Genomic DNA, 22,015 nt, shown 5'->3' with positions numbered 1-22,015 from the left:
TTCTGTTCTCTGCCATGCCTAGCAGAGGACAACAGATTGCCCATTATTTGTGCATTTGTACAGCAAGCAGCGAACTGAGAAACTAATCAAAGCTGACACCTGTAGGCACTGTCATAACATTAGCGGTAAATACTAATAAGACAGGCTGAATTTCAGCCTAGGATTTGATACCTAAGGTTTGTGAGCAATCCCTTGTTTGCTCTGTGTTACCGTTTTCTCAGCTGCAATGAGAAAACAGTCATCGAAAAAAAAAGCTTCTTAAGCAAGCAGTGTTTCCCTGAGACATGACTGCAAAGTGAAACTGGTTTCAGGACATACAAATAGTATATTTTATAGCACTGCATCATTAATTTTCAGCAAGCGCTCTTTTGTGTTTTCCCTTAATTTGCTGCAAGCCCTCTTTATTTGAATACATGTAACAACAGTACTATGCCAGGCCTCCTGCTGAAAGGCACTGCAAGACAAATTTAAATGTATTGTGAATCTCCTCCTGCTCTTGACTGGATGCAGCAGTGCTGAAAAGCAGGGATTATTATTGATATCATCTTTGCTATCAAAATTAAGGATTTTTTTGAGAGCTTGCTTTGTAACTCAGGTATTCAGCACCAAATATAGCCAATGCAAAAGTATAAGACAGAATCTGCCTATTTTGTGTGCAGAGAAGATGATAGTTTCCGTCCATTCTGAAAGAAATAACATAGTCACACAACATTCCCATGCTAACATGCGAAGCCCATTGATTTCCCATGACAAAATCCCATATAGTGCCTTCTATGCTTAGCACCAGGCACATCATTACTTGCTCCAGAACTAATGGGTTCCATGATTCATTCATTAAGTCCATCTTACTTGTTATAAATACAGAACTTCTTTACGGACACTCAGGCAATTTTTGAAGTTTTGGGGCATTTAAAGATGGCACCTTGTAGGACTTCAGAATCTTTAAACAAATTTTGTTTGTTTCTATCCATTTTCAAAAGTTACTTCCTTCTTTTGGCACAATTTAACGAACTCCTGCCTCCATACAAATGGCTTAAGTGGGGATCCTTGAAATAGTTTTTTCTCATTTCTACATCAATTTCTGCTCTTGAAAAACTCAATTTAAAGAGTTTTTGAAATGTAAGAAAATGTGATTGCTGGTCTTTAACAGTAATTTCTGCTTGTAAATTGCTTATAAAGGTTTGGCACCTATGCTGAAAGCTGTTCAAGGATCCATCAATAAAAGACATTGTTTTAGTGGCTATACTAAATCAAGCCAACCTTTAGTTACATCACATGATTTACCTATTTTCCAAACACCTGTATCTAACTTAATGCACATATGATTAGCTATAAAGTCAAAAGTTAGGCTGCATTTGCAAAAGATGTCATCAGGCTAACGCTGTTCCCACTGGAGCTGGCATAGCAGTGAAGACAACACGGCTTCTGTTACAACACGAGGACATAAACTGACAGAACAGTAAAAAAAAAGCATTTATGCTTTCTTTTTTACATGGGTTGCTCCATCCTGTTCCCAGCCTCACCATGCCAGCATGGAAGCCCATGCAGGTGTGCACAGGACCAGTGAACTCATCCATCTGGAAAGGCTTTGACTGTGTTTGGGTGGTGAACATGGGTGAACAGTTGTGCGCATCCACATCTGCAGGACTACTTTTTTCAGTAGTAGTGATGACTTCAAATATGACCTGAGAGTAAAACTAGGCCATTAATAGCTGCTTTAGGAAACACAGAAAGAAATAGCTGGCTTTTTAATTATTTGTCGAACTCTAGGCACTCACCTATGAGACTTCCTTCCTGCTAGACTCTGGACATTTGTTCTGGGAATCCAAACGAAGCCTAGGCACTGCCTTTCAACAGCAGAATTCCTGATTCCTATTCAGAGGGTGCTACTTGAACATCACATGTCCCCACACCTGCTAATGGTTTCCAGGTTTACTATTCAGGACATGAACAACAGATGTGATGACATCCCCAGTCATCACCAGGTTTTGTTACCTCTCCCGTTATCCGACCTGTGTGTCAGCACTTTTATGCCACCTCACGACCTCCATAGAGATGAGACTACAACAGAGAAGGCTGTCTTGCCAAAACGAACCTGGCTGTGTGAGAGTTTGTAAGCTCATGTGACTAAGCTTGACTGGCAGAGTCCCAAAAGCATGCCTTAGGTGGGACCGTCCCGAGTCCTACCCACGCTTCCCAAAGGCACAGGCACAACTGACCTAGAATGGGAGGAGGGACTCCATAGTGAAGAAAGTGAATGTACCAGGACATGATGCAGCAAGGTGTGTCACCAAGGCTTTCCTCAATACAAAGGCTTGTGTTCCAGCTTCCTTGAGTCAGAGGAGAAAAAATATTAGCTGGAGCTGCTTTTTTCTTCACATACATTATACAGCTGGCACAAACATGATGTAAGGTTTGTATGTGGAGGAACTATGCTGGAACAGTGTGCTTCAGACCACCCCAAGGGCAATATCACCAGGCTGGTGCAAAGAGCAGTTTGCATCTTGTCTTTGGCATTATGTTGACTGACACTGACAGTCTTCTGTGTCCGTCAGTTTAATAAGGACTAAATCAGTACATAAAATGGAAGGTGTAACCAAGCCTCTGGTGTTTATTAATTCTTAAAAAGAAATCTAGTATCTGTTTACATCTCAGTAATTTTGTCTTGAAAAAAAATTTCCTCCATTCTTTACAACGCTCAGGGAATCTTGTGCCAGACTAGAAATTCACCCCTGAAGAGAGGACAGGAAAGGTGGAAGATGTAAGCATTGTACCTACTGGGCAAAGTCTGTAAAATCTAACTAGATCCTATTTTTCCTATGGTACTCTTCTGTCACACAAAACTCCCCAAAGGAACTTAACCCAGCAACTGCTCAGTCTACAGACTGATAATACCAATCAACATCTACAGTTGTTGATCATACTACATCTAGGGGTATAATACAGTGATATTGTATTACACCTAGGCCACCAGTACACCTTTGACACCTACACTGATCCCAAGATTTCCAACAGGAGATAGTTAAACCAAATCTGAAAACAACTGTGACATTTCCAGGTGCTAGAGAGAGAAATATTTCTCCTGTGGATGAGTAACCTGACCCTTAACGGCTTTCCCTTCTTCAGCTACACCAAGACAGCCTGCTGCGTGCCAGCTTTTGAACTAGTATTTTTCAGACGACTTAAGGGTTCTTTAAAGGAAAAAACCCACACCCCGAAAATACTTGGCATTCATCACAGAATGAGCTCCTGCGATAGCCACAGACTACCAATACGTTGCCCTGCTGTCATTTCCTGGCAAGTCAAACTTAGCACCCGACTCAGGGTCAATGTGACTTTTGCCACAGTAAGAATCACAGTATTTACCCAGCATGTTAAAAATCAAACACAGCAGCAGACTGTGGAATAACCCAGAAGGACGTTTTCCTCTCATTCTGTTGTTACACATGTTAATACCACCGATGCAGAGGCCTTGTGAACTTTCACTACAGTTCCATGTAAGACATAGATGTCATCTCATAAGCAACCTTAGCAAAACAACACTCCTGTTTTCCCACAGAGTAAAAAGCAACTTTAAGTTTGCTAGGCTTGCTGAGTTACCAACAGTGATGCTAGATAAAAACCTCACATTTGCGTCTCAGAAACTGGGCTATCAGCATCAGGTATTCCTATACATTTTGGTAGGTGATCAAAATATCTTTAGGTAGTACATAAACTTGAACTTTAGCAATCTAAACTTGAAGTGTGACTCTGAAGTGGGAAAGACCTTTTCCTTAATACAGCTCCACTCTTGGACCCCTCAGTTGCCATAAGGAAAAATATACCTTCTCCAAGGTTTGTACCATTGATTAAAACCATTATATTTAGGACTGTGCACTGTAAGTTTACTGTAACTCAGCAGTGCATTATGTATCAGCTTGAGGATTTCTATTTATTTATTTATTTAATTAATTAGAACGTCAGAAAAAGGGTTTCAACTGTCTTGTCCAAAGTAGTTGTACAACCTTGATTTTTCAGTCTTTTCATGAATGGAATGGCAGCAACTATCAATCCTGAGAGAAAAGAAGCCCAGATAACACCTCATACCTCCCTGTAAACAGAATTTCTTTGAGAATGTTAGATAACGGGTTCTATACGTGTCAAATCCTTACCTTTACAGAGGACCAGCAACTCTAAGTGAACTTCAGAAGACAACTTCAGAGGCATGCATGACATTTTATAAGAAAGACAACTTCTCCCTAGTTTAGGTGTTCTATCTTCTGCCCAAGAGAAGGAAAAATCATTATGATCAGTAGCCAAGCTCAGTTCTTCAGTATACTATCGTGCTGGAGAAATGGGGCTCTTGCAAATGATACCATAGAGGTTTGGGAGTAAGGTCCATGAGTGCAGACTCACTAACTGACAAGACAGGTGAAGTCCTGGGACTGAATGTTGTGCACCCTCAGGGAAATTAGGAAAGATCAGCCTCCTTTCTGCAACCATCCCCATCCCAGGAGAATGTTCTCTCTTGTATCTGGTTGATCTTCTCTTTTGGGGGAAGTTCAGAGGAGGTTACTGCACCAAGAACTGCAGTGGTCAGCACAAAACTGACAGGAACCGGTTCCACAAAAGCAGCAGCAGCAAAAACATAAAGGCAACCAAGCAAAGCAACTTTTAAAAATTGTTAGGTCCTCTGATGATAAACTAGCAATGCTACAAAAATATCTGTTAAGGATGGAGAATAATTCATAGCTTTGCAAATGGGCAACACCCATTTCAGTACTACTCTTTATCCTAAATGTAAAATACCAATCATAAATACTAACTTTAAAGTCTTTCAGCATATTCTCCTAAGATCCAAGAGTAAAAAAGGTGCATTTTTCATGTCCTTGTCCATAGGCAAGCTAAGAAAATCTATAGCTTACCCTATACATCACCCATCAAACAAATACATTAACTACACATAACATTTGCACTAAATAGTCAGCGGGTATTCAGGAACTCATATATGATTCCCTTAATGGTTCTGTCAGACATCAAATAAAGCTTAAAAATAATGATGCTGAGATAAAAAAGCCATGCCAAACAATTTTAGCAATCACGTTCTTCTAGATTTCAAATTTAGCGATAGCAATGGAACTGATTAACAGCCCAGCAAATGAAGCTCGCTCTCTGCTCTTAAATATCATCAGCCTTTTCAGTGAAGGATGTTCCAGAAGCTGTTATAAGAAAAGCATGTGCTCTCAGTTAGAAGCACACGACCCTCCTACCAAAGCCGCTTCAGCCACTGTGCTCACATTAACCGATACTGTGAAGAGCAGTTTGGAACAGGAATCCCCTCTCCAGGCTGTGGCCTCTTCAAAGGGAAAAAAAAAAAAAAAGGGATCTTTTTAATGGTGTAAGCAAGAAGAAATGGGACTATTGATAAAGCAGTTTATTTTGATTAACAGATGAGGCAAATTAACTCAGCTGCAATCTCCTCGATCTACTGCTGCCTATGATAGAGGGCTGTGCAGAGAAGGCCAAACAAGCTAATGAGAACTTTCTGTCTAGGGGAAGTCAAGCAGCTGCCATTCACCACTGCCATTTCTGTAACTGGTGGTGGGAAAAGGAAAGTGGCATGCTGAACGCGGAGGGAACGCTCACTTTGTTTGTCTGGTTTGGAAAGCATCATTACTCCTTACATGTCAAAGCACAGATGAATGACAGGCAGAGCACCCATCAGAGCTAATCCAACTATGAGCTTAAAAACCAAGCTTCTCAGCTGATTTGCGTTAAACCAGCATGGATCAGTAGAGACATCAGTGCAATGGCTGCAGAGTCACTAGCAAGAATCACACAGGACACCAGTGAGGGGTCATCCTCCATTTCCAGAGCACAGTATCTAAACTCTGCGACCCATCATCCCAGGTGAGAGGCAGCATCCAGATCTTTGGCAGCCGTGACAGCCACGCCCAGGAACCTGCAGAGCAGACTCCAGGAACCACCTGCAACAGTGGGATTTTGATCCTGATACAGCTACTGTCTCTGACAGGTCTGTTTACCCACAAGGAGAGGTTCCTTTCCACTGCCATTACTACCTTCCTGCCATGAGGTGAACAAACAGACCTTGATGTCATACACAGTTCCCACTAAATGGCATGCCCTTTGAGGTCAGTCATTCTAGGATGAAATTATTACAGGCAAGAATAATTTTTGGCATGCCATGTAAATCCCCTCAAAGCCTTGTGAGATGTTTTTTGGTCTTCAGAAGTGAAGAGAGGCTTAGGCCTATATCCTTCACCTCTGGATGAACGTTGACCAAGTTACCTCAAAGTTTCATTTTGCTATGTGGTTTTTTGTACAGCTTAACTCAAGCTCCATACAGAAAGCCAGACTTAGAAGGCATAGGCCTATTTTCAACATCTGATGAACAAATTCCATGAGTTCTGCTCAAGCACGGAATACTGTGCTCAAGCAACAGTTTCAAGCTGTTGATACTTCAAATTAAGGATATATTTTATGTAAACCTCTTTTACAACTGTGTTTATTAGGGTTATTTCATTTCCTAATTTTATGTGGGTGGGTAATTAATTTTCTAAGAGAATCATAAGCAGATTTATAGAAATTAACAAATACTTCTCTGTTATTGTGCACGAACAAGCAACCTATGCAAAAAGAAAAACTGTCAGGTTGGCTATAAACAGCCCTTAATTTTACGTGCTAACCACGATAAAGAACAGTTAATTATGTTTTTCTGTAGAGTTGTATAGGAGGATGCACAACTGTTTGTTACTGAATCCAATAACGAATGCCTTCCTCCGGAACGAAATGTCTGAAAGGTGGTCTTACAGTAGAATGTTGTTCTATAACATTTTTCATACTAGCTGCATTTAGGTGATTTCTTGCAACATGCATCTCTGGATTACAAAGGACTTCTGTAGCTCCTGAACCACCACTAAAGAAATAACTGTATTTCTTACAGCTTTGTTGCGCTTTATTGCGTGCCTTAGAGCCACACTAGATGGACACTCCTGGGATTTTTCACTATTTCAAATCCTGCTGGAGAAAACAGCTTTTCTATATATATAATGTGTTTGGTAAATTTATTTCTTTCAGAAAACAGGTCATGTGGAAAGTTAATACAGAATTAATAGCCCCATATGATATTTATTGTACATTTATATGAATTAAAATGTATATTATATTAACCCAAGTTGATGGGCAGTGCTTTGCCCAGATTGCACTTGTGTAAATGAAAGGTAATTTGCTGTCTTTGTTTATTCCAGTTGTTGGTTGTCTTTGGTTATTCCAATTACAGAACAAGCAGGTGGACAGAGTAGTAACTATGTTGTTTCCTCAAATTCCTCCAGGTACATATCTCAAAAATTTGAAGCAAAGCCAATTTCTTCCATGACGAGTTTCCCAGAGGAAAAAAAAGTAAGAAAGGAAATCACATCCTTCAGAAATTTTCAAACAAAACACGTGGGTCACATTATACTCCTTGATGGTCTCTCAGAGCCATCCATCACAGCCAGCCAAAGACAGCGCTCAGCCCCAAAGCCTGAACCAGCCTCTTACACTTGCACTCTTCCCTTCCCAACAGCAAGGGTCTTGCAGGAGTTTAATACTGCCCAGCTTCTTGTCAGCTGTAAACCATGAACTTTTAAAGTCCTAGATGAAATTTTGTCATAACCTGCTATGAATTAACCAGAACATGAAACCACACTGTCCCTTTGCCACACTCGTAAAAGATTTTCCAACAGTTATTCCATATTGCATAACCAAGAGCTTACAAGCAACAAGGCACGATGCTGTTCTGGCTCGTCTCCCTCCTTCCATACATGTCACCTGCATTTAGTTCTGTTCTGTACTACTGCATTCCTGTACGGAAGACAGGAGTGTATGGCCTTTTGTATCTAAGAAAGTACAAGACAATAACTAATCGTGATAGACAGAAAACATTATTTTATGCTAGCTGATGTCTTCTGAAATGGCAACAGCAGGATTTAGCATGTAAGAACGCAATGCATCTAAACTGACAGAATGAGATAAGAAAATGCTAGAAAGAAAACTTCTGCTCTAGTTAGTAAGGGTTATCTAATATGGACATGCAGACATTCAGGGCAGTGTTTAAAGCAGATGAAAAATTGAAACCTGCACTAGGTAGATGTGTTATGCTGGTTCTGTCCAGCAAGGCGCTGCACTGTAATAATGGCTGGGGAAAGCAAGACAGGGAAAAAAACCTTGAAGTTTGAGTCCAGAAGAAGAAATGGTTGACCACATCAAGGACAACTATTCTCTATTCTCAAAATCTTCTCATATGAGTTTAGCACTGAATATAAGCAAAATTACATTTGGGGGGTGGGGGTGGGGGTGGAAAGAGAAAAAGAAATGAAAGAAAAAGAAATAAAAGGACAGGAAAAGGACAGGAAAGAAAAAGAAATGAAGGAACAAAGAAAGAGAAACTCTCAATAATTTATCCCATAGAAGCCTCAAAGTTCTTTAAACACGAATTGGGAGCCCCTGATTTCAGAGCTGCACAAACACATATGAAAACTGCTTTTTCACGCAGTAAGTATGTAAATTAAACAGAAATCCTAATTACTAACATTGCATGTAATGTTTTGCTGTTAACCAGGGTCTAGACAATAAATTGTTACCATTTCAAAACGAAGCCACCATTTGGACCATTTTGTTAGCATTAAAATGAAAGCAGTAACAAGACACATGGAGACAGTCTAAACCACACTCATATTAACAAGGCTGGCAACCATACAGCCCTGCAATACTGTACTGCCACTGCTATTACTGTATTGCCATCGCTATATAGAAAACCATATGCTTTGTACTGATTTTGCAAGCCCGCTGGACTGAGCCATATCAGGCATGATCTGGGCTAAAAGTTTAGCTTCTCAGGCTTCACTTTTTTTGACCTTCCTGCACTTTGTTTTAACTGGTTTAAGCATATTTTTTTTTCTAATTGACTAGATGTCTGTAGCTAATTTTCTATTATTTCTGCTTATCTTTGTAGGGTAGCACAACAGTTTTATGACTAGAACATTATGATATAGTATGGAGGAATATAGGCCTATGGAAACATAGCAGAGCCCTTGAGAAGTGGAGACACAGCAGATGGTGTAGAGGAGTATAGGCATGAGATTACAAAAGATGGGTCATAGGCTTGGTACTGAAGCCAACACCCATAGCTATAAAAAAACCCTCACTAACGATCACTTAAAGAAATGCAGACCTTAAGATGGACAAAACTGGGTTTAGGTGTAACAAAGAACAACTACCTAACATACGTAAAAGGAACCATATTTACTAAGTTTGGATGCAACATGGAGCTGTAGGCCAATAAAGAAAGAGAAATGCGTGTTAGCAAACTCATCAAAATGTCCCTGCGTGGACCCTAGAGCAAAAAAGAAGAAACCATGAACATGAACACCCTCTTCCTTCCAGTGACTCCAGATGCTGCCAACACAGGTAACACCACCAGCAGAACGAAGCCACCAGCCTTTAGACTAGGAGAAGCAGGGCAAGGGTGAGCATAACATCAAGGAAAGAGGGTAGACACTACGTGAGTGTATAACAATGTTAGCTGCTTTATTATTATTACATTTCCTGCATAGAAGCCGTCTTTTTCTTTGGTAATAATGGGATCTAGGTCCACCATGGGGAGCCACAGGTGTTATTGTAATACAAACAGTAACACATTAGTCACAGATGTCTGAAAAAAGGTCATATGAGAAAGCTTTGCAAAGAATTGCTACCAAAAAAATCAAATTCTTGGACAATTTTGAATATTGTGACATTCATTGGAGGAAAGCTGCCTTCTCGCCAGGCTGTGAAGTAGGAGAAAAACAACTAAACTGGTTGGATAAATTATCTGTTATTTACTATTTCTCCAGGTCTGTATGATTCTTGCCAGTTTCCCAAAGGCTTCTTGTTTCTCAAGCATGCAGAACCATCAGCATGCTGCTGTTGTTTGGAAACCCATGAAGAGCAGCAATGTCAGCAGTTTGCAGTCTCAAGGAGCCACGAGCATATGGATCCCTATGTGAAAAAAGACACTGAGCTCTACATTCCATAGAAAAACCCACACTTCAGTCCCTAGATAAAAAGACTGTGGTCAACACCTGGATACCAAATCCCACTTTAACTGCAGAGGGCAGCGGGGGGAAGTTGTACCAATCTTTTAATGTGGACTAAATGTCAACGTACAAGTTAAGGAGTTACACACAGATATTGAGGATCTCCAAGAACAGTGATTGCAATCTTTGGAAAGAGAGGGAAACAGTGAATTCGAACAGATTATTACTGCACAGGTATGTTTGCAATACAAGAGATATTCCTGATGCTAATATTTGAAAAGCACCACAGAGAACGAACTAGCACAGTCCCTCAGCAGTACTTTATATGCATGAAGGAGAAAACCTGAGCTTTGCACCGAATAATAATGACAGTGGAGCTGAGCTGCTTTTGATTTGCAGCCCTTCTTATTAGGCTGCCAGGCTCTACCTTCTGGGTGAGAGACAAAGGTGTGGAGATTAACAGTTCTGTCAGTGATGTGTTCATTAATTACATTTTAAACACTAGCAGAAGTAAGATTAACTTTGGCACAACAATGATAATTCCTTCTGATATTCTAGACTACAGTCATGCTAACCTGCAAATAGTTAAAATAAAATTTTAAGTATTAAATAAATTATTAAAAAAACCCAAAACTGTTACCAGTTTCCTCCATGTTATTTTTTTCATGTTCTACCCATTCCCCACTACAATTTTGATACTTGCTGAATCAATAAAAGTGCCAATCATACAAATAAATAAACACATGCCTAAACCCAGTTTTAATTAAGCCAGAAAAACACATTTATTTCACCACCCTGCTGGAAAAAAAAAATATTTTTTTTTCACTAATTCTCGATAATGCCTTTCTTTGATACTCATGTTGGAACTTTGGTTTCACAGAAAATTTGCTCTTTCACAAAGATTTCTGGTATAAGTGAGGGAACTTCGTTGTTGTATGATTTTGAATTTTCTGGAAATAAGCACACATTTTATAAAAAAAAAGTGGGGGACAACAAAAATATTTACAGGGACAAAAAAAAAAATCATCTAACAGTTAAGTCATGAAACTGTGCACATGCCACCATGGAGTAATTTCTGTGAGCAGCCTTTGCCTTCCTCACCCCATCTGGCCTTAATGTCTCTAACACCCACTCACTGCATCACAACAAAAATTAGACTAAACTCCTTGGGGCAGGGTTCTGTATTTCTGTAACTGCTCTGAAGCAACTAACACAAATCTGGAAGCTGTAGGGGGAAAAAAAAATAAAATTAAAAGACTGGAGTCCAAGCTGTTAAAACTTCATTTGTAGATTCAGCCACCTGCGGATACTTTGTCACATTATATGACAGGACTATTTTGTTCCATGACTCCAAAGGAAGTTATATACACTATTTACATCCTTTTCAGAGTGTCAAAAAAGACATGCAAAACCAGCTGAGAATTCAGCATGTCTTTTGCCATGAACTTATTCCAAATGGGGTCAAGGTTGCTCGCCAGTACTTTGCATATTTTTAATATTTCTCTCAGATATACACACACACACACACACACATATATATACACATATAAAAATCTATTACTACATTTCTCTTAAGAAATGAGCAGGACAGATTAGCAGACTGGAATCTTTCATTTGATGAAAAAACAGCTACTGAGTGGAAAGACTAAGTTCAATTTCTGCTATGTTACTCCCCCAGCTCTCTTTGCTTCCCTGAACTTGTGTTCCTCCTCTCCTCTTTTATGCATACCTGTGTCTCAACTCCCACATGACCATGACGTGACATCTAATGGTGGAAAGAGCTAGAAGAAATGAGCTTGTGACCTCCACAGACCACCCACAGACAATATTGTGCTGTCAGAAAACTATCACTTCCATATTAAATGTGCTTCACTGTGTGGACCTCATAACAAACTTCTCCTACAATGAGTGGATCTACTGATTTTAATATGTTGAAGTGTTTGCACATTTATATGAATGCAAATTTTGAGCACGCCGTGGGACACACCCAGGGTCTGATTCAACACTAATGAAGTAGTGAGGCTTTTGGCATTCCAAGATTTGCATATGGTGATTCCTCTGATAGCATGGAAGAGAAGATGGGCATCCTTAGCTTGGCTATGCCCAATTTTTAATGGGTTGAACTTGAAACAACATGAAGTGCTTGGTCTTGCTGACAACTTAACTTGCCATTTTAACTTCAGTGGAAGTTGCTAGATCTGCACTCTCTTAAAAGCTCAGGCTAAACAAAAATAAAATTGGTTCCCTGCCTGAAATCACCCCAAAGTCAAAGGCTTCTTGAAAAGAACGTTGGCCTCAGTGGCTGGTGCAGGGGCTTCTGCATTTCTGCATACAGCAGGTTTCTATTTAAAGCTTTAAATTCACCCGTTTGCTTGGTGTGAGGAGACAGGGTCGGGAGAAAGAACAGAGCCATGGGCACTAGCGCAGCTCTGCCTGCCCAACAGGATGACTGTGCGCTGTGGCTACAGGTACTGGGATGGTTGTGGCATAATCCAGTGGCTGAGAAGCAGAACTGGACTATCCCAGCCTTTACAAAAAAAGGCTGAGCTACTCTCAGGCTACTCCCAGGCCAGGCAAATAAAATTCAGATCATGTGGCCCTTCCATGGCTTTAAATTTCCAACCGTTGTGAATTTTTTCTCTGGAAAAGAAAAAGCAACTTCTGCATAAGGGAAGAGTCCCTTCCCTACACAAAGGTGGTCTTCAAACCTGAGGGCTTTCTGCTTGCAAATATGTGACAAATCAACAGACATTTCTGTGCAACGCAAGGTCACAGACCAGTTATTTTGCTTGACTCAGAGGTGGTTTCTGCCTCCTGATACCACCAAAGCATACTGCTTGGGAGACTGCATACAAATTATTGAAATTACTGTGGTGGGGAGGAGAGGGTGATGAAGAAGAAATGTACGTGTGTTACATCAGCCGCTAGTCAACTATTTCTATGTATTTTTAAGCCAGCTTCTCGCCTGTTGAATAACCGAGTTACACTAGTGTGAAGAGAGAGAGCTGATTTCCTCTTGTCAAAATGTTTCACGTTCAAGCCTTTGGTTAGATCATTTAATGAGCAGATGTTATTGTCAGCTTCTTTATATTGTTCATCTAGAACAGCAGGTGCCACACTCAGCTGCAACTTGGAATCAAGGAAAATCTGCCTCTGTGTCAGGGAAGCCACGATGAGCTGGACTCCCCAAGGGACTAAATGGTACTCCAGTAAAAAGAGCGATCTTCAGCCCTACTCAAAGAGAAATATCCCAGTGTTTTTAGCATCCTTTTGAATGCTTTTAAGGAAGGCTCCTCTCAGTGCTCCTGCATTTCATCAGCTCTCCCTCTCATGGAAACTCTAAATCACGCATTTAAAAATAGACTATCAGATTATCTGGGTAAATCATAAAGCTCAGCTTATCTCTCTCTTCCCCTTCAAAACATACAATTTATTTTGTCCACCAGCTCAGCGGCGCGAAGCCATGAATAATCTCATTTGCTTCAGTAACACCACTCTTTTGATTGTCCCTGCATCTCTCCATTACGGGCACATATGTGCTGGGCTGCCTGTGCCTGCACGACCATGCAAGGAGGGAGGAAGACCTCACTGTTCTGGGCACAAAGGTGTACGATTCTACTTACGGCAGCGATAACACCCACACCAACTGTGTGCATCCTTGCATCACAACACAGCCTTGCACAGCCACGGCGAATAACACCAGCATTCAGCAGAAGTCATGTAGTAAATACTTCAATTATGCATTAAATTGTTGTTTAAAACCAATCTAGGTGTTAAACCCACACGCTTCCCCTGAGGCTATGCGTAATCAATTGAATGAGGGCAGTAATATTTTTTTTCCAGTTTCTCTCTCCCAGTGGTTCGGTAGAACCACACAACGCAGCCTCAAGCAGCAAACCCCGACTCCCAGATACGCACTTCGCCGCCTCCTCCTCCCCCTGCCAGTGCGGCCCATCAGGCCACGGGAGCCGGAGAAAGCCCTGCAGGGCTATAAATAGCTGCTCGGGGGAGGGGGGGAGAGTGCAGCAGCACGTTTCCAAAGATGCTTGCTGCAGAGGGAGGTTTTGCTGGATTAATTCAGCCGGGAAAGGGAACCGCTAGGAAGTTCACTGACACAGCAGGGATGTCTGTGGAGAGGGGGCAGCAGCCGCCCGAGGGAAGCGGAGGGGGAGCGCCTCGCTGGCCGGGAGAGTGGCCAGGTGGGTGCCCCGCTGTGTCCCACCGGCTCTGCAGAGCCCCCAGCCCTCCCGCCCCCGGGGTGGGCACCAAGGCTGGTTTACACGGCCGCGAGGGAGAGCGAGGATAAGGGATCCAGCGGAGCGCTCCCGGCACACGCAGCTTGCCGCCCGTGCCAAGTTCGCCCCGAGTCAGGCAGCCGGTTACACGCACCGGCGGGCCCGGGCCGGGCACCCTGCGCCCGCCGTACCGCTGCCCCCCGCCCCCGGTGTGTCCTGCGGAGGCCGAGCCGGTAGTTCCGGCCAGCAGCAGCCGCCCCCCTCCCCCCCCCTCCCCACAAAGTTTCGGAAACTCCCGCAGCACAGCTGCGGGCTCGCCCCTTCCCGCCGGGACACGCCGGCCGCTGCCCGGTCACCCTGTCCCGGTGGTGCCTTCGCAGGGGCGGCATCCACCCTCCGCGCCCCCCCGCCGGCCGCGCACCGCGCTGCAGCGCCGGCCCGGCCCGGCCATCGCTCACCGTCCTCCAGAGCCGCTGCCGCTTGGCATTGACGGAGGTGGCGGTGACGATGAGGTGGGAGACGGAGACCACCAGCCCGAAGACGATGGCCAGCAGGGTCCGGACGGGCAGCAGCGAGTAGGAGACGAAGGTTACCAGCATGAGCTGCCACATGCCCTGCTCGGGGGCGCTGGGGGGCTCCATGCCGTAGGCGCCAAGCGAGAAGGGGCAGCAGAGGAAGGAGAAGGTGAAGCTGAAGAGCAAGGTAAGCTTGACGATCTGCTGCAGCTGGGTGACCTGCAGGTACTTGACATTGGTGACGATGAAGAGGGAGAGGAAGATGATGCAGTGCACCGGGTGCGAGCCTTTGGAGATGGTCAGGCTGGGGCCGGAGAGCAGCTCCACCAGGGCCAGGCTGGCGGTGAGCACGATGAGGACGGCCAGCGCCTTGAGGGTAGACGTCTGCTCCAGCTTCAGGTTGTAGCTCTGGAAGAGAGCCTCCAGCTCCTTGCAGTCAAACTCGTCCTCGCAGGCGATGGCATCCAGCAGCAGCAGGGGAGGGGGGTCCCCCAGCCCGGCGCCCGCTCCCGCCGCCGCGGCAGCCGGCGGGGAGCAGCAGCAGTGGCAGCACTTCTTCCTCTTGGTCTTGACTTTCTGAAACGGTATTTCCTCCATGTCAGTGCCATTCATAAACCCCGGGGAAGAAATGCTCCTCCTGGTGTCCCCCGCTGCCGCTCCTCCGCCTCGCCGCTCATAAAAGAGAGGGAGGCTGCGAGCCGGAGCCGCGGCCGCCCGCCCGCCGGCCGCCCCCGCCGCCGCAGCTCCGTGGACGCCGGCACCGGGCGCAGCCCCCGCCGCTGCCGCCCGGGCGCCGGGGATGGCTGGGACGGCGACAGGAGAGCCTCGCTCGTGCTAACGTGCCAGCCTTCCCGCCTGCCGCCTCTCTCCCCGCTCCCCTCCACCCTCCTCCTCCTTCTCCTCCTCCTTCTCCTCCTCCTCCTCCCCCTCCCCTGGTGCTCCAGGGATGTTAATCTCCTAATGACACCAAAACACCATCCGAAGGCTTGGAATCAAGCGGAGGGAGGGGTGGGGGCAGAGAGGAGTGGGTGGGAGCGGAGGGAAGGGGAGCGGGGGGTAATCAACAGGCGGGTCTCCCTCCAGATACGGCTGTTTGGAGGAGCGGGAGCTACGGTGGCAAACGGGCTCCCGGGGAGCGGGCAACAGTAAGAAAAAAAATAATAAAAAAAAGGAAAAAAAAATTAAACCCAGCCAGGGGACTGGGGCTAGGAGGAGGAAAAGAGGGGCCGGAGAGAAAGCAGGAGACGGGGAAAGGCAGGGCGATCCCCCGGCCACGTCCGAGAGCATCTCACCGGCGCCGGGGAGTGCGGGGCGCCTGCGCGCCGCTCGCTTGGGAAGCCGGACACGTCCCCCGGCGGGGCACCGCGGCCGGGGGGCGCCCACGCCCCGCGCAGCCCTGGCACCCCGCGCCCCCCGCAAGCCCCCGGGCTGCGGCAGCTGTCTGGCAGCCTTGTGTTGCCCGCCTGCCTTTACATCTGTCTAAATGTATATAAATAGACCGAACCCATCGATAAAGACATGGGGATACATGTAAACGCACAGACATATGTAAATATACAAAATTACGTAAATTTATAAATACACGTAAATTTATAAATAGAGGTGAGTCCTGCTTCCTCTGAGAAATAAAGCCTTATCTGCCTGAATTAACATGCTGGTTTTACTCGCTTTCCTGGGGAAAAGTGCGGTGAATGGGAAAATTTTCAAGAAAACGCATTTCTGTTCTACCTGGGAGTACAATTCAGCCAGTGGCTGTAGAGGGTTACTCTTGTGACATCAGTTAGTTATCATCCCACATGAAATCGCACTGGGTGTCCTCATCAAAACCTTGAGCTGGGAGCCTGCATGGTGTTTTTGAAGAAACCTTTTGGTTCTGCCTGTGATGCTACTACCGCATACAGCTGTTAACAAGATGCCACCAAAGGATGCAATATTCTTTGCTGTAACCATTGCATCTAATTTTGGGATGATGAGACTGATTCCGTACTCTCCAAACACCAGAGAAAGGACTCCAATGCTTCTTTTGTCGTTGGATCAAGTGCTTGTAAGAATTGGGGCTAGGAAAATGTCAAAATGGAAGACTTCATTATGAACACTTGGCTTTTCAAAGGTAGTGCAGAAAGACTTGCCAAACTCAAAGCAGAATCCTACCATCGTGGGTATGTTGAAGATTTAATCGCTGATTTTTGTGCCAGTGATGTCAGACTCTGGTTCCAGATTCAGGCTGAAGAGCCCTAAGACCAACAGCACGCAGGGATTCTCTTAAGATTTGTTGCAGCTGTGAATGGTGTTGGTACTGCACTTCTGGACAGCAAAGTAGCTTTAAAAAAACACCTCTGATACATGATCTGAAGCAGCATAGTGGTTTGTTTTGTATTTTGGTTTGGTTTTTTTTTTAATATTAATATTTCAGTATTTTATGTTAGTCCTAACTCTCCAGACTCAGTATGTAGCTAGTCTTTTGAACCTGTGCAGAGCTCATTAGGAAACGGGAACGAATTAACATTACTGGAGTCTGTGTGTTACAGATTCAAAATATTTCACACTTGAGGCAATGACTGTTACTTACTCTGTGTTCATGTTATGCCACTCATGGTGGTTTCCTAGACAGGGACTTAGACCCTCAAACACTGCAGAACTGTAAAAATAGCTGGTGTTTACAGGTCTGTCACTTCCCTCAGGAAGAAAGAAAAGGGGTTGGATTTGCTGGTCCAAGTGCTGGAAACAGGAAGAGATATTTAGCTGAAATGAAATTAAATCTAATAAAAAAAAAAGCTTCCTTTGTTTTGCCATATCCCTACTGTGTTTGGAAAGCTAATAAAATTAATCTCCTTGTTCACTTTGGCATCAATTCACTTTGGTTGCACATATATTAGACAAATACACACTGCTACATTTTTACCTGTCCTCAGCTTACTTCTGAGCTCATATATATCCTGAGGGATAAATTAATATTTCACACCTCACACTGCATAAGAGGTGGCACCTGGGTGCCCAGCCCTAGGAACAATCCCCTGAAAGAGTTGTCATGCTAGCAGTTATCATTTCTTTCTTCTGGCTCTCAGCAGCTTGCTGCTGGGAGAAAGGAAGGTGAGTAATTCCCTACAAGGCACCCTGTGGTTTGGATTATTTTCATGCTTCTTACAAGCTCAGGTTGGTTTAGTTAGTACATACATGCAGCAGAGAAGGCATGTATGTATGAGACATAAACATCTCTGTTCTTATTTGGCCAAAGGGAGGCAGTGAACCGTTGAAGCTTTATCTTCCTTAGACACTGTAGGAATATGGAAAAGTCACACAGTGATTAACAAAACCCTTCCATCCTTTATACACTGTTTCATATCAAGGGGCAAATACCTCATCTTACCCTGCATTGGGAACAGCCCAATTTTTACCACCCGGTGTCACAAATACAAAGAAGGAACCTCAGAACCTTTGTCTGAAACCGACATCTTATTAAAGCAAATAACCAGCTATAAAACTGCTAGAGCTCCCCAGCATCCCACCGCTTCCGACCAAATGTACCTGCCACAGTGACAGCAGCCTGGTCAAGGGGTTGCGAACCCTGAGCAACACTTTGTGGTCTGTAGTGCACTTCTGGCTCGTGTCTAAGGAAGATAGGAGGTTGGTTTTGATATATAATGCCCTCAAAGTTCTGGATGCTGGCCAGGTCCAAGCCAGCTCTTCCTGTTGAACGCCCTTGCATTTGTAACCAGAGACAACTCAGGGGATAAATGTAGTATTGACAAGAAAAGGCAATTAGAGCCCAGCTCTACCCCCTTTTAGCATGGCAAAACCTGTTTTTTCAGCCTTTTCCTAATAGGCAAGCTGTCTTGGTTGGTTGAGTTACTGGAAATGGAAAACTTTTCTTCATGGAGAGCTGGACGGTGTATGGATCTAGGCTCCACTAAAGAGAAGTCTACCTTTTACCTGGAACGGAGGAATAGTTTTGAAATCAAGGGCTACTCAGAGTTTCAGAACATCTGTTTTTATTTACCTCACGCACAGAGATGATCCATTTATTAATTATTTATTTTTCACTGTCCATCTTGTTTTACTTTACTCTGCTTGGTACTTGCTTTTTTGTATTTCCTCATCTCCAACAGTTTCAAGCCCTCACCGCCTGGTGCATTGGCTGGAGACCATCTTTGGAAGCAATACTTTTAATAGAATAGAGCTTTTCAGATTCATGACAATTTTAGAATTAAGCATAGTCAAAGTTGGGCATCAACAGAATTTTTATCTTGGGTTAATTTTTACCTGAGCAAGGATTGGAAAACCTTCATCTTTTATCTATATTTAGTATTGCCTACTTGTAACAGAATGTCATTCTCTATCATCTGACACAGGGATAGAAACCTTTTTTTTTCTCCCTCCCTCTGACAGTAAGAGTAAGGACTCTGCATAAAGCTATTGAGAAATTTCTGCCAACTCATTCTAGCAGGCACAGCTTGTTAATGCCACCACAGAAATGTGTCTAGCGAGAGAAAAGCAGTGATGTGGGCAGGACAGAAGAGGTCCTGCAGAAAAGGGTAGGAATGGCCAGGTTTAAACATAAAATTTGAACAGAATGTTTTCCTCCTCTCAGGGATCTCTGAAATATATTCATCATTTTTTCTAGATTTTGAGGAAAGCCAAGGTCTGAAAAAAGTGGAAGTATGTTTTCCCAAATCACGCACAGGTTTCATTTGGAATCATTATGGGGACTCCACTCACATTCTTATTTCAAGAAATGTAGACTAAGTTTCTGCAGGACTATTGAAACGCTGTTTGAATGGATCTTAGGAGCATCATAATAACTGTTCCTTAAAATTAATTGTGATTTTAAAAGCTTGATTTATGTTGTATGCATTCTGATGGACAACAAATGGAACAGAAAGTTCTGATATGTACTGCTTCCACAGTTAAACAACTTTAGCAGCAAGTTTGAATTCACCTAATCAGAGAGTTTCTGCTCCAGAGCCGAAATAAACTTTGCCCAGTGACAGTAAGTGAAAGCCTTACAGCACCTACAAGTTCAGTTTTTAGGAATCATTAGCGTTTAACCTCAACACCGTTCTTCAAAACAACTTCTTGGTTTAAACTTCTCCTTTCTGCTTCTTCATACAAGAACCATCTTTAAGAGACAAGCAATTACCTAAGGCACCCAGCCCAGAACAGATATGAGTCCTTCAAGGGCAAAATTAGGTTGCACCACTAATCACTCAATGACAAAAGTGTGCCTTAGCTTCTGCTCGGGTCTAACAACAGTGGGTTTGCTCGTTCAGTTTCCTTTGGACCACACAGTGGTTTTGCACTCAGGCTGTTTTAATCACAGTTCTACCTGTATAGAGGTCTATTTAATTGTGCAATCTGTTGGAGAAAAAAATATCAGATGAGAGGAAAATTACATTAAGGCCTTGACCTCAAGTCACTTGTCAGACAAGACTGCTGCTAAAGCAATTAGGAGATTTGACCGAAAAATAATACGGTTAAAGTAGCTAATTTGCCAGCAGAGAATGGGAATGAGTTTTCTCCAGTCCTCTGCTGAGCAGAGAGTACAGACGTTAAGAGCATTTGAGTCCTTTACCTCTCTCTTCTATTCTAAGCCTTCCAGGAGAGCATGAGACTTATGTGACCTACTGAACTTCTGTATTAATACTAATGAATCTCTCCAGTGAGCAAGCAATGTGCTTTTCAGCCAGCATGGATTTATAGGAGGTCAGCTGGATCCTTCCAGCTTTTGACAAGTAATTCATTTCCTCCATCAGTACTGCATCGACTCTGATTTATCTATTCTTCATCTAAAATTAGAGCCATCTAAAGACTATTATATAGGCAAAATTTCAGGAAAGGGGGTTGGTGCATTTTTCTGAGGAATTCATTGATTGTTTCTTTCATGGTCACTAGTTCTCAGGAGCTTCCCCACATATCACACCCCATATGACCATGCTTCTGTCTCACCACACCCTACTGCACCCTCCCTGTTACCTCAGGGAAACGTCAGGAGTTTTCCTTCATGAGCCTGTGGACAGTAACAGCATGAAAATGACACACAAAAAGGTTTCCAAGCTTCTTCAAAACGGTTTGCTGCACGCTTTGCCAAAGGGTATACAACAGTGATATACATTGATTTAAAAACCCAACATCAAAACCAGAAATCACAAACCTACCCAGAAAAACCTACACAGGGCTCACACTGCCATCTACTTTCATGACTTTGATTTAGGTGTGTAAGTTGGAGCTTATTCTTTTCTGTTGGGGAATAGTGTGCAAGGGTATGCAATGTTGCAACCCTTGGTCGGCTGTGCATGCCTTGGTACCCGCCCACGGCGCGATGCAGCTGCACACAGAGGTACCGGGTCAGAAACCCGTGTGCCTGCGTGTTATGTGGCCTCGTACTTGTGTCAGAGCTTACTGGCTCGGGCTTCATACTGTGCTCACATGGGTGCGCAGAAACCAGGTCTGAAGACAGCTTGTTCGGGGGCTGCCTTGGGACCTTGGCGCTGCACTTCGGAGACTAGAAATACCATGTTAGCCTGCAGCAGCTGACAACGTTTTCCCTTCTTTCCTTTCGGTAAGGCAGACCTTTCAATACATTGGTATCTTCTGAATCACATTCCAGTCTCTGGCCAGGATATAGCCCAAACAGTTGTGTTTGATTATTTGCTTCAATAAAGCTATTACTTTATCTTTCCTCGTCAGCTTGTTTAACAGACTTTTTCTGAGCCAACTCCACAGTCAATATCTCACAAAAAACACAATTATAGAAAGCTGGATCAGTTTTCAGGCAAAATATAAATATTTTTGAGTTCCCACAAGCTTCCTTTTGCAAATCCTTTCAGAAAAACAAAGAAAAGAAAACAAACCCAACCCTTCCCCCCCCACATCTCAATACTTGTCCATGCAACAAGAACAATAAAGATCTCCCAAACCAATTAGCAGGTTTGGTAGCAGTTTCTGTTATGCAGGTGATCTGATGGACCAAGGCATTCTTAAAAATCCCTTAACTGTAAAAACGTACTCAGTAATGTTGAGACCGCTGGGAAGAAAATGTATTGTATTTCTCCTTGCTTCCATGTCAAGCATTCAACTCTCATTTTAGGAGTTCAGCAAATTCCTAGCATTAGGATGCCAGCAGCATTTGACAACGTTACACGACTCTGATCCCGTTCCATGAAATCGAGGGAAGTTTTGATATTCACTGCAGCTTTATTAGCCCTGATGTTAT

General features: G+C 43.6%; 1 protein-coding gene across 3 annotated transcripts in view; it reads right to left on the bottom strand.

Moving 5' to 3' along the window:
* Positions 1-15,799, bottom strand: part of ADCY1 (adenylate cyclase 1) — a 154,275-nt gene extending 138,476 nt beyond the window's left edge. For all 3 annotated transcript variants that reach the window (XR_008732038.1, XM_055709109.1, XM_055709110.1), the window contains exon 1: positions 14,749-15,799. Coding sequence is in view for 2 of the 3 variants with exons in the window: in XM_055709109.1 (XP_055565084.1) it covers positions 14,749-15,417 (669 nt within the window). In the remaining variant the exon portion in view is untranslated. The remainder of the gene's footprint in view (positions 1-14,748) is intronic.
* Between the last annotated feature and the right edge of the window lie 6,216 nt (positions 15,800-22,015).

Source organism: Falco cherrug, chromosome 4 (assembly GCF_023634085.1).
Source record: "Falco cherrug isolate bFalChe1 chromosome 4, bFalChe1.pri, whole genome shotgun sequence".
NCBI classification, from domain to species: domain Eukaryota; kingdom Metazoa; phylum Chordata; class Aves; order Falconiformes; family Falconidae; genus Falco; species Falco cherrug.
This window is presented reverse-complemented; position numbering and strand designations above follow the sequence as displayed.